At 30.8% G+C, this 15,228-nt stretch overlaps 1 protein-coding gene across 1 annotated transcript; it reads left to right on the forward strand.

Moving 5' to 3' along the window:
- The first annotated feature begins 3,407 nt into the window (after positions 1-3,407).
- Positions 3,408-6,910, forward strand: LOC105120861 (CBS domain-containing protein CBSX6-like). Its single transcript, XM_011019238.1, has 2 exons — positions 3,408-4,112; positions 5,741-6,910. Exons 1-2 carry the CDS (start codon positions 3,769-3,771, stop codon positions 6,678-6,680), a joined length of 1,284 nt encoding a protein of 427 aa, XP_011017540.1. The 5' UTR covers positions 3,408-3,768; the 3' UTR covers positions 6,681-6,910.
- Positions 6,911-15,228: the final 8,318 nt, after the last annotated feature.

Genomic DNA, 15,228 nt, shown 5'->3' on the forward strand with positions numbered 1-15,228 from the left:
TACAGATTTGGACCTCTTCGTTGTTGCTACAATTTAGCCTTAAAAACGACCTTTTTAAAATAAAACTTTCACATGAAAGTTGTAGGCCTATGTCTAAACTTTCCATCCATATAGAGTAGACTTAAATATGAGATCTATAGCTCCAGATATGACCCAATTACTGAATAATGTTTGAGTTTAGACTGCACCAGGATCTTTTTTCTAAGTTTGGCCATCTCTTTATCCTTTTAATTTTAGTACTTAAATTCATCAATTAATCCTTTCATTTATGTAATAGGCCTGCATTTAAGATGGACATTCACCACAAATTAAAGGTATCTTATATTATTATATATGTTGTTATAAAACATGCTTTAGTTAAGGAATTATTGATACTTCAAGTGCAAAATAATGATATAAAACCTTGATAAAAATAAAATTTTAAATACTAATCAAAAAGTTCTAGGAAATTATCTTAACTTTCCAACAAAAAAAAATTAAAATCATTTGGACTTTTAGAACTCGAGATATGGTCTAAAAACTGAACAATATCTAAGCTGTAGAACATATTTTGACTTCTCTATTGTTGCTAAGATTTGGACTTCCAAACAGTAAAATTGAGTCATGCATATGAATATTTTAGACCTACATCTTTGATAATTATGAATATTTTAGACCTCAGTCTTACCTTTCTAGTCATATAAACCAAACCAAAATCCAAGATCTACAGCTTCAGATATGGCTCAATAATTAAACAGTATTCTAATTTAGACTGAATCAGGAATTCTTTTATAAGTTTAGCTCTCTCTTTGTTTTTTCAATTTCAGTTTTTAAACTCATTAATTAATCCTTTCATTTATATGATAAACCAATATTTAAGATAAACATTTATCACAAATTAAAGGTATCTTATATTTATTATATATATTATTATAAAATATGCTCTAGTTAAGGAGATATTGGTATTTCAAGTGCAAAATGATAATATAAAACCTTGATAAAAAGACACTTTTAAGTATTAATCAATAACCATCATCATCATCATCATCATCATAAAGATAAAGGATCAAGGAGCTCAATATGTTATTATAAACCTATGACATGCTGGAAGTTAAGCATAAAGGGGTGAGGTGCATGTTGCTTTAAACCTACCTTTGACATGTTGGACATCAAGCATGGTGGGTAGGGAATTAGGTAGTTTAAAAAGACTAATATCATAACTCTTTTAAGCTCATATTTACCTCTTTTAGAAATTTCATTAAAGAGTTTCCTAAAACTTTTTTCTCTACCACTAAAAAAGAATTATTATATTCTTTATTAACCTTATTTTCAAACTCATTTGGATCTATAGTGTTTTAAGTTTCTCTTTTTACATATCTTTTTCATTTAGATCACTAAAATCCTCAAAATTGGCTTCATACATTTTTAAACATGTTATTATAAAATATACTCTAGTTAATGAGTTATTGATACTTCAAGTGTAAAATAATGATATAAAACTTTTATAAAAATGCACTTTTAAGTACTAATAATCAAGTTAACTCGGGTTGACTCATTTTTTTAACTTTTTTTAATTTATTTTTTTAATTTTTCCATTCTTTATTTAGTTTACTTATATGAGTTGGCCTCCTTTATTTTTTCTCTAACCTTATAATCAGGTTGTGAATTTGACATACTAACTGTAGTCAAGTCTTTTTATTTTTTTAATTGATTCTTTTTTTTTTCCATATTGTCCTTTAACATTTGATTTGATGGTAATTGGGCTTTTTATTTTTGTTTTTAATTTTCCTCTTTACAAGGTGATAAGATGTTTGCATGGTTTGAACAATCAAATTTGAATTTTAGCATAACGTTACATGTTGTTTAATTTTATATTATCTAGCGTAACTTTCAATTCAATTGTTGGATTGGGAGGAAATTTTACCAGGTGTTTCCAGTCATGTTTTTCTAAATGGGTTTAATATTTCAGGTCAATTAAAGTTCTAGAAGGTCTTGCGATATAGATCAACAAATACAATATGAATTTTGTTATTTGTTGCCTTTTGACTTGTGGACTTTTAAATTTGGAGCGGAATCTTTTCTTAATAATTCAATGATATCTAACACCTAATTTTAAGAGCTTTCATAGTTCTACAAGAGTCTTTAATGAGCAATAACATAGTTTTCAAGTGTGATAATGATTCTTGTAAATGTTTCAAAATTATCTTCTTATATGGATTCTTTATTTATCCTATATACATAAGAAACAGAAGAATGATGTTATTGAATGGCAAAATATTTTGGAAGCTTCCATATTCTACAAGGAAAATGAGGGGAATGAATTATTACCAAGATTTCCATGCTTATTTAGACAAGCTAAAGTTGGTTTTGGGTTGATTTTTTAATGTATAGTTTTACACTATCAAGCATAATTTTCAATTTAATAGCTTGATCGAGCTGAAATTTTATCATATATTTCCAGAGGTTTTTTTTATATATATGATTAAAATTTTAGGTTAATCGAACATTAGGAACAAGTTGAAATAACATTTAGAAGTTATTGCGTAGAATTTGTATTGGTTCCCTAGTTAATTTAGGATTTTTTAAATCTATTTTTTAAAAAACCTTTTTATTATTCTTTTAAAATTATTTAAGATTTTGTTTTTACTTATTATAAATAAAGTTATTTGGGTTGAACTTAGGTTTTGCTTTGCAACCATAAATTATAAATAAAATTATTTTTTTGCTTGGAGCAACATGTTTTTTTTTTGTTTAAACAAAGAATTATCAAACTTATAAAAGTATAATTAACTTTGTGATGTTCTTTCTTATATTTCTTTTCTATGATTTACTAATCATTGGGTGAAGGTTCATTCTAATGGTGCTAAAATCTTGGTTTAGATAATTATTTTTACACATTTCTTATCAAACTTGATTCTTCGGTTTTTCAGGATTTATATTTCTTGCGTGTAGGTTACATAACCACATGATTATAAAATTTACATCGTAATATTATTATATTTTTATTTATTTTTTACTTTATTATCAAATGAGGTTTTTTAAATATTTTAATAATATTTAAATGATATCTTTTTATAATATTAACAAATATACATTTTTTTCATTAGTTATTGCCATTTGTTTTTCATTTTTTTTAATTATAGATGAAATTATTTTTATAATAATATTATTAAATTAATTGATTTTATTGAATTTATTTAAATTAATAACTTGAATTTGATTGAACTTATTTAAATCAATTACTATTTTTTTTTTATCATCACTTGTATATTTTTTTTTACGCATGGAAAAATTTAAAATTTAACCCAGGGTGGACAACCCATCCAAAATTATCGGTGCAACCACCATGTTAGTGGTGCAAATGCAAAAGTGAAAACAGTGGCTGGATTATTTACAGTTAATACTTGTCCCAATCCAATCAAACAAGCTAACACTTGATTTATTTTGTTTATTCAATCTCATCCACAACTATGTGTCTCCTCCCTGTCTATAAGCTGACCAATTTTCACGCACTCTCTCCTCTCAGTGATCCACGAAAGATACAATAGAGCCTGAGTTTGATGGGCCTCAACTTTCTTCTTCTTCTTCTTCTCCATCAATGGCCATATCTTTCTTCATCTCTGCACCTATAAACAACATTGTTCATCCTCTGCTTCTTCTGATTCTCCGCAAATTACCCATTACAGCTAGTCAACTTCTCCTCATTCTCCTCCATTCCCTCTTATAGCCCCTTCACTCTTCTTACCGCTATTTTTCTCTGTTTTTAAAAAACGAAAAAGAATTAGATCAATGGCATCTGTGTTTCTTTATCATGTGGTGGGAGATCTGACGGTGGGGAAGCCAGAGATGGTGGAATTCTACGAGACAGAGACAGTAGAATCTGCGATTCGGGCGATTGGAGAGTCGACAGAGTGTGGGATTCCAGTTTGGAAGAGGAAATCTCATGTGAGCATGATTGAGACCAGTGAAATGAGACAACAAAGGTTTGTTGGTATCCTTAATTCTCTTGATATTGTAGCTTTCTTGGCTTCAACGGAGTGCTTGGAGGACCAGGATAAGGCCATCAAGACTTCGGTCTCACAGGTTGTTGTTCCCAATGCTTCGCTTCTCAAACAGGTTGATCCTGCTACAAGGTTAGTAGCTTTTAATCTAATTTCTTTTAACACTACTCAGTATTATTATATTCTCTTGATATTTCTTGGATTTGTTATTCAGCTCTATTTATGGTTCTCTTGAATGTTTTCAAATGACTTTTGATGGTAATCATAATGGTGGAAATTTGAACTTCACTACAAAAAACGTGTTCCCGAGGAACTAAAGTATGTGCAATTTCATTGGGAATTTGCCTTAATCCCATGGGATGTACTGCATTTCTCTATCATTTTCTTTATTTCAATGCCCCAGAGTGTCGACATGGGATTCAATAGAAGGTTTGTTCTCATGGACCAAGTTATTAAATATGGTCGTTGGTTAGCTGGTTACACCTTTCCCTTTGTAATCTGTCATCGAACCAATTTCTCACAATTGGGCATTACATAATGCACTTGACTTTCTGTAAAGGGGACGGGCTGCTAGACCAATTGGTCACTGGATGAATAATCTAGTTACTAAAATTGTTTGTTATATTAGTGATTCAAGAGCTAGGTAATCGCTCGTGAATGGCTAGTTATCAGTTGGTGAGAGAGTTGATTCAAAACAAAAGTAGAAAAGAAAGATTTAAGTACAAAACCCATTCTCTATCTCAAAGGCCATGAGGAAATTGACCTCTATAATCAAAATTATAATTTTCAAATCTCAATTCTTTCATTATATGGCTGCTCAAAATATAGAATATGTGCGCTTTAATAGGTCCTAATCATCAAGAGAATAAAAGTTTGATTAACATAAAATTCCTAATAATAACAAAATGCAAAAAAAGTATAAATCAACCTAAATAAAAAGTTCTCTAAAATATATAAACCTCTAAATTAAAACATTGCCTTGTTAATGGATGGTGTGATTGAAATACCTCTTTCCTTGGCTGTGTCAAGTGAGAGTGTAGAGACAGAGGAAAAGGTGAGATTGGTTGGGATTTCAAGTTGAGGAAGAAGGATGTAGGGACATTGGCTTAATCTTGTATTTATTAAGAACTGTAGTTTTGTAATATTATTAAATGGTGGAGAAAATTGGTTTCTTCATTCTTGGGTGACTTGCATTGTCACTTGCAATAATGGGAGGATGAAAGAAATGGGAAGAAATGAGTAATTTTTTTAATGCAAAAATTTAAAGTTTTTCTAAAAAATTTAGAATTTGATCTTTTTAGGTATACATATATATTTTTTCCTTTTTAGATAGATTTGGTGCTCACATAATCTTTTCCCATATAAATAATCTTCATATTTGTGCATGTTCTATCTGAAACTAACTTTGGGTTGTTTTTGTTTTCTGTCTCTCTGTGTATTTGTGTGTGTGTGTTAATCTGTATCTAGAGACAAACATATATCTGTGCCAGAGTGCATTGCTTATTGACAATTGCTTTTCCCTTCAGTCATCTTGTAAACTAAGGTTTATTTATTTATTTATTTATTTTGAGAAATCTTTAGGGATTTTTCATTTTGTTCGTCTTTGGTAATGTTATCTATGTACAAGAGAATAGAGTTTATATAGTGTGAGATTTTTAAATAATGTCGTGTGATCTGATATGGCACAAATTACAGCAATTTATGCTGCATTCCAGAGAAATATACATTATCAGGTAATGACTTTTTGGTGCTTGTGGTAGATTGATAGATGCTTTGGAAATGATGAAGCAAGGTGTAAGGCGCCTTCTTGTTCCAAAAAGCATGGTATGGAAAGGTATGAGCAAGCGATTCTCTTTTCTCTACAATGGTAAGTGGCTCAAGAATGCTGATTCATCCAACAACAGCAGCAATAATAACCTCACCATAAACACCAACCATCCTTCCTCATCTTCTGGCACTTCCAACCGTAACAAATTCTGCTGTCTCTCTAGAGAAGATGTCATCCGTTTTCTCATTGGATGCCTTGGCGCTCTAGCTCCACTACCTCTTTCATCCATTTCCTCCCTTGGAGTCATTAACCCAAACTACACATCAGTAGAAGCCTCTTTCCCTGCTTTTGAAGCTACAAGAAAGCTACCTGGAGATCCCAGTGAATTAGCTGTTGTGGAGCCCATTCCAGATGGCCAGTGTAAGATCATAGGGGAAATATCAGCCTCCAGATTGTGGAAATGTGATTACCTGGCTGCAGCATGGGCTTTAGCCAATCTCTCAGCTGGGCAGTTTGTAATGGGGGTTGAGGATAATGTAGCAGCAAGATCGCTCCTGGATTTTGCAGTTAATTCAGCAGTTGGTGATGAGAGTACAGCTAATGGGATTGGTTCAACAAGGCTGAGGAAATTCAGTAGTAGGAGCATTGGGTTCAATCCAGCTAGCTCAATCAGAATGGGCAGGAGCATGTATAGGGGTCGAAGTGAACCCCTGACATGTAAAATTACAAGCTCGTTGGCTGCGGTGATGGCTCAGATGCTGTCTCACAGGGCAACCCATGTATGGGTGATTGAGGATGATAGTGATGACATTTTAGTTGGGGTGGTTGGTTACGCTGACATCTTAGCTGCAGTAACGAAACAACCTGCGTCTGTTACTCTTAGTCCTGTCAATCGACCTGAAGGGGGTTTCACAACTGAATTTCAAAATTGATTTATTTTTAAAGAATTATTATTTTTATTACACACACACACACACACACACGTGAGTGTTTGTGAAGACATCGCAATTCAACAATTAATACATTGTACTAGAGATATAAGCTTGTCGGAATTTATAGGTTTCTTGATGAGTTATACAATAATGCTGTAAATTCTAGCCTGAACAACGATAGACTACAAGTGTTTTGCAATTTTAAGTGTACCTAGCATGGTTTTAAATCATGGGTTTGGTCGCAGATACTAAGATTGATTATACATACATGTGTGTGTGTGTGTGTGTTGTGTTTGGAGAGATTAGCTCACTTAATAGAGGATAATGTTGTTGCAGGAAGATGGCAACCAATTCGAGTTGGGAGAAAGGGTCTGAAATCTCTCGTTTATTTTTCACTGACGACAATATACTAATTTGCCGAGGCATGCTCAGTTCAGATGCAGGAGATTCTTAAATGCCTTTATTTGTCTTGTACGTGAAGCCTCTAGTAAAAAAGTGAGCATTATTAAGACGATCTAAGATTCTTGATCACCATCTTGCTAAAAGTATTAGTAATCAGAGTGGTTTTTCAAAGACCCAGGATCTTGGGCACGACATTGGGGTGCCTCTTCTTCACCAAAGAGTTGATAAGCACGCGTATGGATACACTGGAGAAAGAGTCCAAAAGGTGAGCCACCTTTCCCTTGCTGGGAGTATTAGTGGCTGCTAACCCTATCTTTTCTTTTCCATACAGACCACCAAATTGCCCATCCACGTCTGCGAGAAGTGGATCAGGTGTGCGGGAATTTTATTCGGGGCATTCACGCATTTTTTCATCCCCAATTTCTCAATATTTAATTCAATTCTTATGTTATATATATTGCATGAGCATTTCATAATATGTAATTCATGAAATGAAGAAAGAAAAAATCAAGATAGAACAAGATCCATTTTGCATTATATTTAAGGGAGTTCTTAGTTTGGGTTGAATCACTCGATCATTATGAAATTGACTGCAATTTTTTTTTGTCCGTGAGGATCTGACCAGAGCACCTTCTACTTCAAATAGGCCATGAATTAGATTAGAATCTTTCTCAATAAGTCCAACAAGTCCATAATAAGTGATCCTAATTTTTTCATCGGATCTGGATAAAGACCAAAGGTCTTGAGTAATCAATTCGGCAGAACAACTCAAAAGATAAAAAAGTATCGTTAATTTCTTCATGCTTGTTCCAAGTGTGTTGATTCTTTTGAGTAATATATCCAAAAATACCTATTAATTTCTTATTAACTGATTAGTATTTAAAAGTATATTTTTTTATTAAGGTTTTATATCATCATTTTGCACTTGAAGTATCATTAACTTCTTAATTAAAGCATGTTTTATAATAACATATATAATAATATAAGATACGTTTAATTACTGAAATTGAGAAGACAAATAGAGGGCTAAACTTAGAAAAGAGATACTAGTTCAGTCCAAACTGAAATACTGTTCAAACATTTGGTCATATCTAAAACTGTAGATCTTAGATTTCAGTTTAGTTTATATGGTTAGAAAGCTAAGACATAGGCCTAAAATATTCATGATAACTAAAACTCAATTCTACCATTTGGAAGTTTAAATCTTAGCATAAAAAAAAAGTCCAAATCTATCCTGCAGCCTAGATATTCTTCAGTATTCAACCCATATCTCAAGTTTTAGAAGTCTAAATCTTATTTTTTTATTAGAAAGCTGAAACAATTTCTAGAACTTTTATGAATACAATATGTTTAAATTTTGATGTTAGTAATGATATTTTATTCAGACAAGAAAATAAGAATTGTCGCCAAGTTAAGATTCAGCTACCTACTCAACAATTAGTTAACAAATCAATAGTTTTAAATTTTGGCATATAAAAAAAGGTATTTTCCATGTATTTGGACATCTTGGTTTTCAGATCAAGATCATGTTCTTGCTCTTTCTTTTTTGTAATGTTTATGCTTTGCTTTCATTAATATCAAGTTTATGCCTTTCATTTCCTTTCATTTACTTAGTTAACTTTTATCTTATTTATGTTCTTATTTTGTTTATTTATTTTTCTTTCTTTGATTATGTTTAGTTAAGTTTATTATGTCAAGGTGAAAAAGGTTACACTAATAGTGTAAGAATAAGTATAGTATAAACTTAACATGAAAATTAATGTTTGATACTAACATGTTTTGTATTTCTTATCTTGTTCACTTTTAATATTTTGCTTGTTAAATGGTTATTATAGATTTATATTGTATAACCCTTAATACAAAAAATATTTAGCACTTTTATAGCCCAACTGTATGGTATAACCGATACTTGTGCCATGAAAGGAACTTGATTTGTTATTAACATATGTTATAATCATGAATACATGACCACATTTACAAGTATTAGCATTATCCGAATAAGATAATTAATATAATCATGTTAACAATTTATAATCCAATTAGAACCTTCTTTATGTCTGGTTTCTATTTGAGTAATAAAAAGAATTTATACTATATTTGTTTGAAATACCATTAGTGGATCCTCTAACCTTGACAATTATTTTTATCATTGTCTAGGTTGTAGGACAGATTCAGACTTCTCTATTGTTGCTAATATTTGGACTTCCAAACAATAGAATTGAGTCTTGCATTCCACATGAATATTTTAGGCCTATGTCTTAGTTTTCCATCCATATAGAACAAATCCAAATCCAAGTTCTACAGCTCCAGATATAACCCAATGACTTAACATTGCTCCAGTTTTGAGTTAAGTAGCATCTTTTTTCTAAGCTTCACACTCTCTTTGTCTTCTCAATTTTAGTAATTGAACTCATCAATCAATCATTTAATTTATATGATATGCTTGCATTTAAGATGAATATTTATAATAAATTAAAGGTATCTTATAGTATCAGAATTGTTATTATAAAATATGCTTTAGTTAAGGAGTTATTGATACTTTAGGTGCAAAATGCTGATATAAAATCTTAATAAAAATACACTTTTAAATACTAATTACATTGTTTCTTTTGTAAATTGTTCCTTTGTTGAATTTAAATTAAGTTATTTAAGGGTTATAACTTAGGGTTGTTATGAGGTTAGAATTTATTAATTGGAGAATGAGTGTTTTTTTCTTCTTCTTCTAAAAAACACAAAGGGTTTTAACATGGTTTATCATGTTTAGGTGTTTTGTTGTAAATTTTGTTGATTTTGTTTTATGGAATTGAGCTTTGTGATTGCGAGGTATCTTTTTAAGGATAGTTTAGGAAGAGCTAGTTACAAAAAGCATGTTTCAAGGAATTTTAATGGATTGATGAAATCAAGAAGGAGATGGTCGTGATAAGTATTTTTGGCTGTAGAATGTGGCTAATTTGATTTAGCTATATGGTGTTGGTTAACTAGGCAATTTGTTTAAGTTTGGCTAGTTATGCTATATGGTGGTCTAAGTTCTTGATTTATTTCAATGATATGTGGCCAAGGATCCTATTTAGCTTATTATTATAATGGAAGGCAATTTCAATTGAATTTGATAATTGAAATTAGAGCAATTGTTAAGTGAAGAGAGTGTTAAGGAATATTATATGATTGTAGAATACTTATTGAGGTACATGGTATCTCTTACAATAGTTACATAATGTTGGTACTTGGTAGCATGTTATGATATGAAATGAGTTTTTACAGGCAATATGGCCTTTTCATTTCCAAATTTCTTAAGTATGATATTTTATTTTAGTATGAGTTTTTTGGGTTTTTTTGTTTTCAATTAGTTGTGGCTATTGTTAATATTTACAAGTTTAAAAAGTTTGGGTAATCTTCATTATAGGGGAGGTGCTGTTGAATTCTTTTTAACAATCAAATTTAATTATATAATTATTCGTATTAAATTATATAGATGCATATAACAAAATCAACAGCTCGTCACTTACATATGGTCGCAACTAATTCTTGCAACAACGAGGATGATATATCCTTAGATGCCAATCAAGAAGAGGTACGTGTGCCGTCTACCGATGCTGCCTCTTCCAACGTGATTTCACAGTACAAAGGTAGGGTGCCTTTATAGCGAAATGAATTCACCTACAAGTATGAAGCACAGTGCAAGGATGACCTTTCATTGTAAGTTTATTTTGGTTTTAGTTTGTTTTTTTAATTATAACATAATTTATAAACAACTAATTAACATTTCATTAATTTATTTTATTTTCAGTTTCACAAACATTAAGGCCGCCCGAGTAATATCATTGGTGTTTAAATCGTCGATGAAGATTTCATTATTTCAATGGAGTCAAGTATCTAGACATCTTGAATGGATACCTCAAATCGATGTACGGTTTGACAAATGGTTTTAATTTCTAATTTCCATCTTATTTTTAATAAATTGTTAATACAATTGTAAATGAATTATTATTTTTATTTAAAATTAATTATTTATAAACATGAAAAATTTAGTTAGGACAGTGTGCATAACACTGTTGTGAGAGGGTGTGGGAAAATCACGTGGCAATTAGGTAATATAAAAAACAATACAATATTTTTTTTTAAAAAAAATTATGTTTCAAAATCTAATTTCTCGTTATGGAAGTAAGTTGCGTGATTTTTGATATGAAACACCAAAAAGGCAAAAAAAAGTGAGAGATAAAGGTCTCCAAGGCTGGAACAATGTAGCGATTTGGAGGGATTTCAAACCGCTATACATTTCGGAAGATATATGGCCCAATATCTGAAGCAAGTGACTTCTGAGTGGTTCACACGATGCTCATAGTTCGATCCTGGCAACCAGAACTAACCAATTCATGGCTCAGTGACAACGCACACCAACGACTTTGTTCTGTTTGCTACACAAGAGAAATGGATTGTAAGATTAATTTAAATGAAATATATCATTAAATAATTTATTATTACTTAATTAATTTTTTTTTGTTATAGGCTACATTTCTTGGACGTGAGTTGAGCCCAATGGAGCTGTTTATTGAGACACACGTGCGGAGTCAAGACCACCAAAAGGGGTGTAACAGTTCATTGACAACCGCGCTCAATATTTTGTGGTATGTTCCTTTAACCATTTTATTTTATAAGTTATCATTTTTATTGAATTGAATATGATGATTTTTTTTTTAATTTTCAAGAAACCTATAATAGCAGGTTGAGGGAGAGATGGGGATGATCCTTCGACCCATCTGGATTTCAATATGGATTTGTTGATGGAGGTAGGATTGTTCGATGGACTCGATAAAAATCGGGAGTACAGGCTCTCCAACACTACCGTAGAGAACTTGTAGGAGGCCTATAGTGTCTCAACCGTTGGGAGCTTCAAATCAGTATCAAGTACCCAATCTAAGGATATCATGACCTTAAAACAACAAATGGCTAAACTCACCAAGAAATACGAGCAACTCTCAATGAATTATATATAACTCCATCAAATGGTCATGAGCATGACTTCATAAAGTGGTGACACATGTGCCCTCTTATTTTGGCTGTATAACAACCAACCTCCTCCTTCAGCTCTGTCATTGTGCTAATTTAATATATTTTTTTTAAACACATTCAATTTGTAATGACTATTATTTAACATTTTTTATGTTTAGTAAATTTTTTTTTGCATAGTTGGTTTTTTTACTATTAATTTATATAATTTTATATTATTTATTCTAAATATTAAAAAAAACAAATTTAAAAATACCAGTTGAGGAGAGATTTATAGATGGAATGTATTTGTTGATATTTGACAGAGAGCAAGAAATGCCACCATCATCGATGAATTTACAGAAGGATATGTCCATCGGCATTTCACACTAGTTTGGTGCAAATGCTACAATTACCGATAAATTTACAGACAAATAAAGTTTGTCAGTACTTTATAGAGAGTGGTGGAAATACCACTCATTGATAAAGTTACAGAGGGATACCGTTTGTTAGCATTTCACAGGGTGCTGAAAAATATTTACTAGATATGCCACTATCAATGAAGAAATAAATTTGTTATATTTCAAATAGGAATTTTTTTTGGCACGTAATTTTTCTCTGTAAAACCATCAGTAATATTTTTTTATTATCGATAGACTTAGTGACAGAATGTAGTATTACCGACAAACAGTATGCCGACGGACATTTTCTATCGACAATTTAGTTGATAAAAAAATTACTGACAAACTCTGAATCTCATACCAACAAAATACGTCCATCGGTAAAACTATGAAATCTTAAAGTGTGAGCTCATGGCTCACTAGATAAAATACCCAACAAATATAGCTTAATTAATAAATATCAACTAAAAGTTCATATAAATTAATCTAAAACATAAGTTAAAGTCCAATCTCTTAATAGTTTGGGCTACACTCCATTGTTTACTGACACGACTAAAATATTGATGTCTTCTCCCAAGTGCAAGAGTGCCGAAGTAATAAATAATCTGGCAAGACCGGGGTCGAACCATAGGAAGGTTAATTGTACAAATTATAAATAATAATAATACGACGACAACAACAACAACAACAACAACAACAACAACAATAGTAATAACAATAACATCAATAATAATAATAATAATAATAATAACAATAATAATAAAGAAAAAGAAGGAGAAAAAGAAGAAGATGATGAGAACTTGGAGATGAAAAATTAATGTAAGGATTAAACAATAATAATAACAAATGTCAAGGTTAGAGGTTCCACTAATGGTATGTCAAACAAGTATAGTATAAACTCTTATTATTCAATTGGAAACCACACACAAAGGAGGTTCCAATCAGATTATAGATTGTTAACATGATTACATTAGTCATCTTATTCGATTAATGCTAGTACTTGTAAATCTCGTCAAGCATTCATGATTATAACTTATGTTAACAACAAATCAAGTTCCTTTCATAGCTCAGGTGTCGGTTATACCATACAGTATGAGCTATGAGAGTGTCAAGCATTTGTTGTACCAAGTGTTATACAACATAAATCAAGATTAGTCATTTAACAAGCAAAGTATTAAGGAGTGAACAAGATAACAAATATAAAACATGTTAGTATCAAACATTAAAGTCCATATTGAGTTTACACTATATTTATTCTTACACCATTAGTGTAACATTTTCACCTTGACATAATAAACTTAACTAAACATAATGAAAGAAAGAAAAATAAATAAACAAAATAAGAACATAAATAAGATAAAAGTTAACTAAATAAATGAAAGGAAATGAAAGGCATAAACTTGATATTAATAAAAGCAAAGCATAAATATTACAAAAAATACAAAGAGAGAAAGCAAAAGCATGATCTTGATCTAGAGATCAAGATGTCTAAATGCATGGCAAATGCCTCCTTTTATAGGCTAAAATTGGAAACTATTAATTTGATGACTAATTGATGAGTGGGTGACCAACTCTTGACTTGGTGACAATCCTTATCTTCTCTTATTTTCCCAAAACGTCATTGATAACGTCAAAATTGGAGCCACTTGAAACATGAAAATTGTAGGAAATTGTCTCAGCTTTCTTGTGTAAACAATTCAGCTCATTTGGACTTCTAGAACTCCAAATATAGGCCAAACACTGAACAGTACTCGGGCTGGAAGACAAATTCGGACTTTTTTGTTATTGCTATAATTGGGACATGAAAATGACCTTTTTAGATCTTAGGCTCCATATGAAAGTTGTAGGCCTATGTCTTACCTTTCCATCCATATAAAGTAGACCTAAATCTGAGATCTACAGCTCCAGATATGACCTAATTACCGAACAGTTTTCCAGTTTGGATTGCACCGACATCTCTTTTCTAAGTTTGGCCATCTTTTTGTCCTTTCAATTTCAGTTCTTAAATTCATCAATCAATCCTTTCATTTATGTGATAGGCCTGCATTTAAAATGAATATTTACCACAAATTAAAGATATCTTATATTATTATATATATTATTATAAAACATGCTTTAGTTAAGGAGTTATTGATACTTCAAGTGCAAAATGATGACATAAAATCTTGATAAAAAATGCACTTTTAAGTACTAGTCATTTACCAAATAAAATACCCAACAAATAAAGCTTATTTAATAAACCTCAACTAAAAATTCATATAAATTAAACTAAAATATAAACTAAAGTCCAATTTCTTAATGATTTGGGGTATATGCCATCGTCCATGATCATATAAGTGTGTAAACAATGTCTCAGGTCCAATTTCCCTACCATTCACTTTTATAGTTAGCATTTCTTAACAAGTGTTTTGGTCCTATGTTAGCAACGAAAGGTAAAAATCAATTGATAATAAGAAAATTAACTAGGTCGTAGGAGATTCCAAATCAACTAGAAAGAATATGTAGCGATGACCAAGGAATTAGGAGTCATTATCGATCATAAAAACTATAAAACAAAGAAAAGACAATAGCATACAAAGATAAAAGTTCACATGATTGATTAGAAAACCAATTCCTATTCAAAATAAGAATACTCACCATATTAAACTAACAAGTATTATAGTTTATTTACAATTCATATGAGTTTCAAGAAGGTAACAAATAGATATAATAATTTAAATAGTATCAGAATCAATGATGTATATGACTAAATTCTAAAC

Source organism: Populus euphratica, unplaced genomic scaffold, assembly GCF_000495115.2.
Source record: "Populus euphratica unplaced genomic scaffold, PopEup_1.0 scaffold31.1, whole genome shotgun sequence".
NCBI lineage: Eukaryota > Viridiplantae > Streptophyta > Magnoliopsida > Malpighiales > Salicaceae > Populus > Populus euphratica.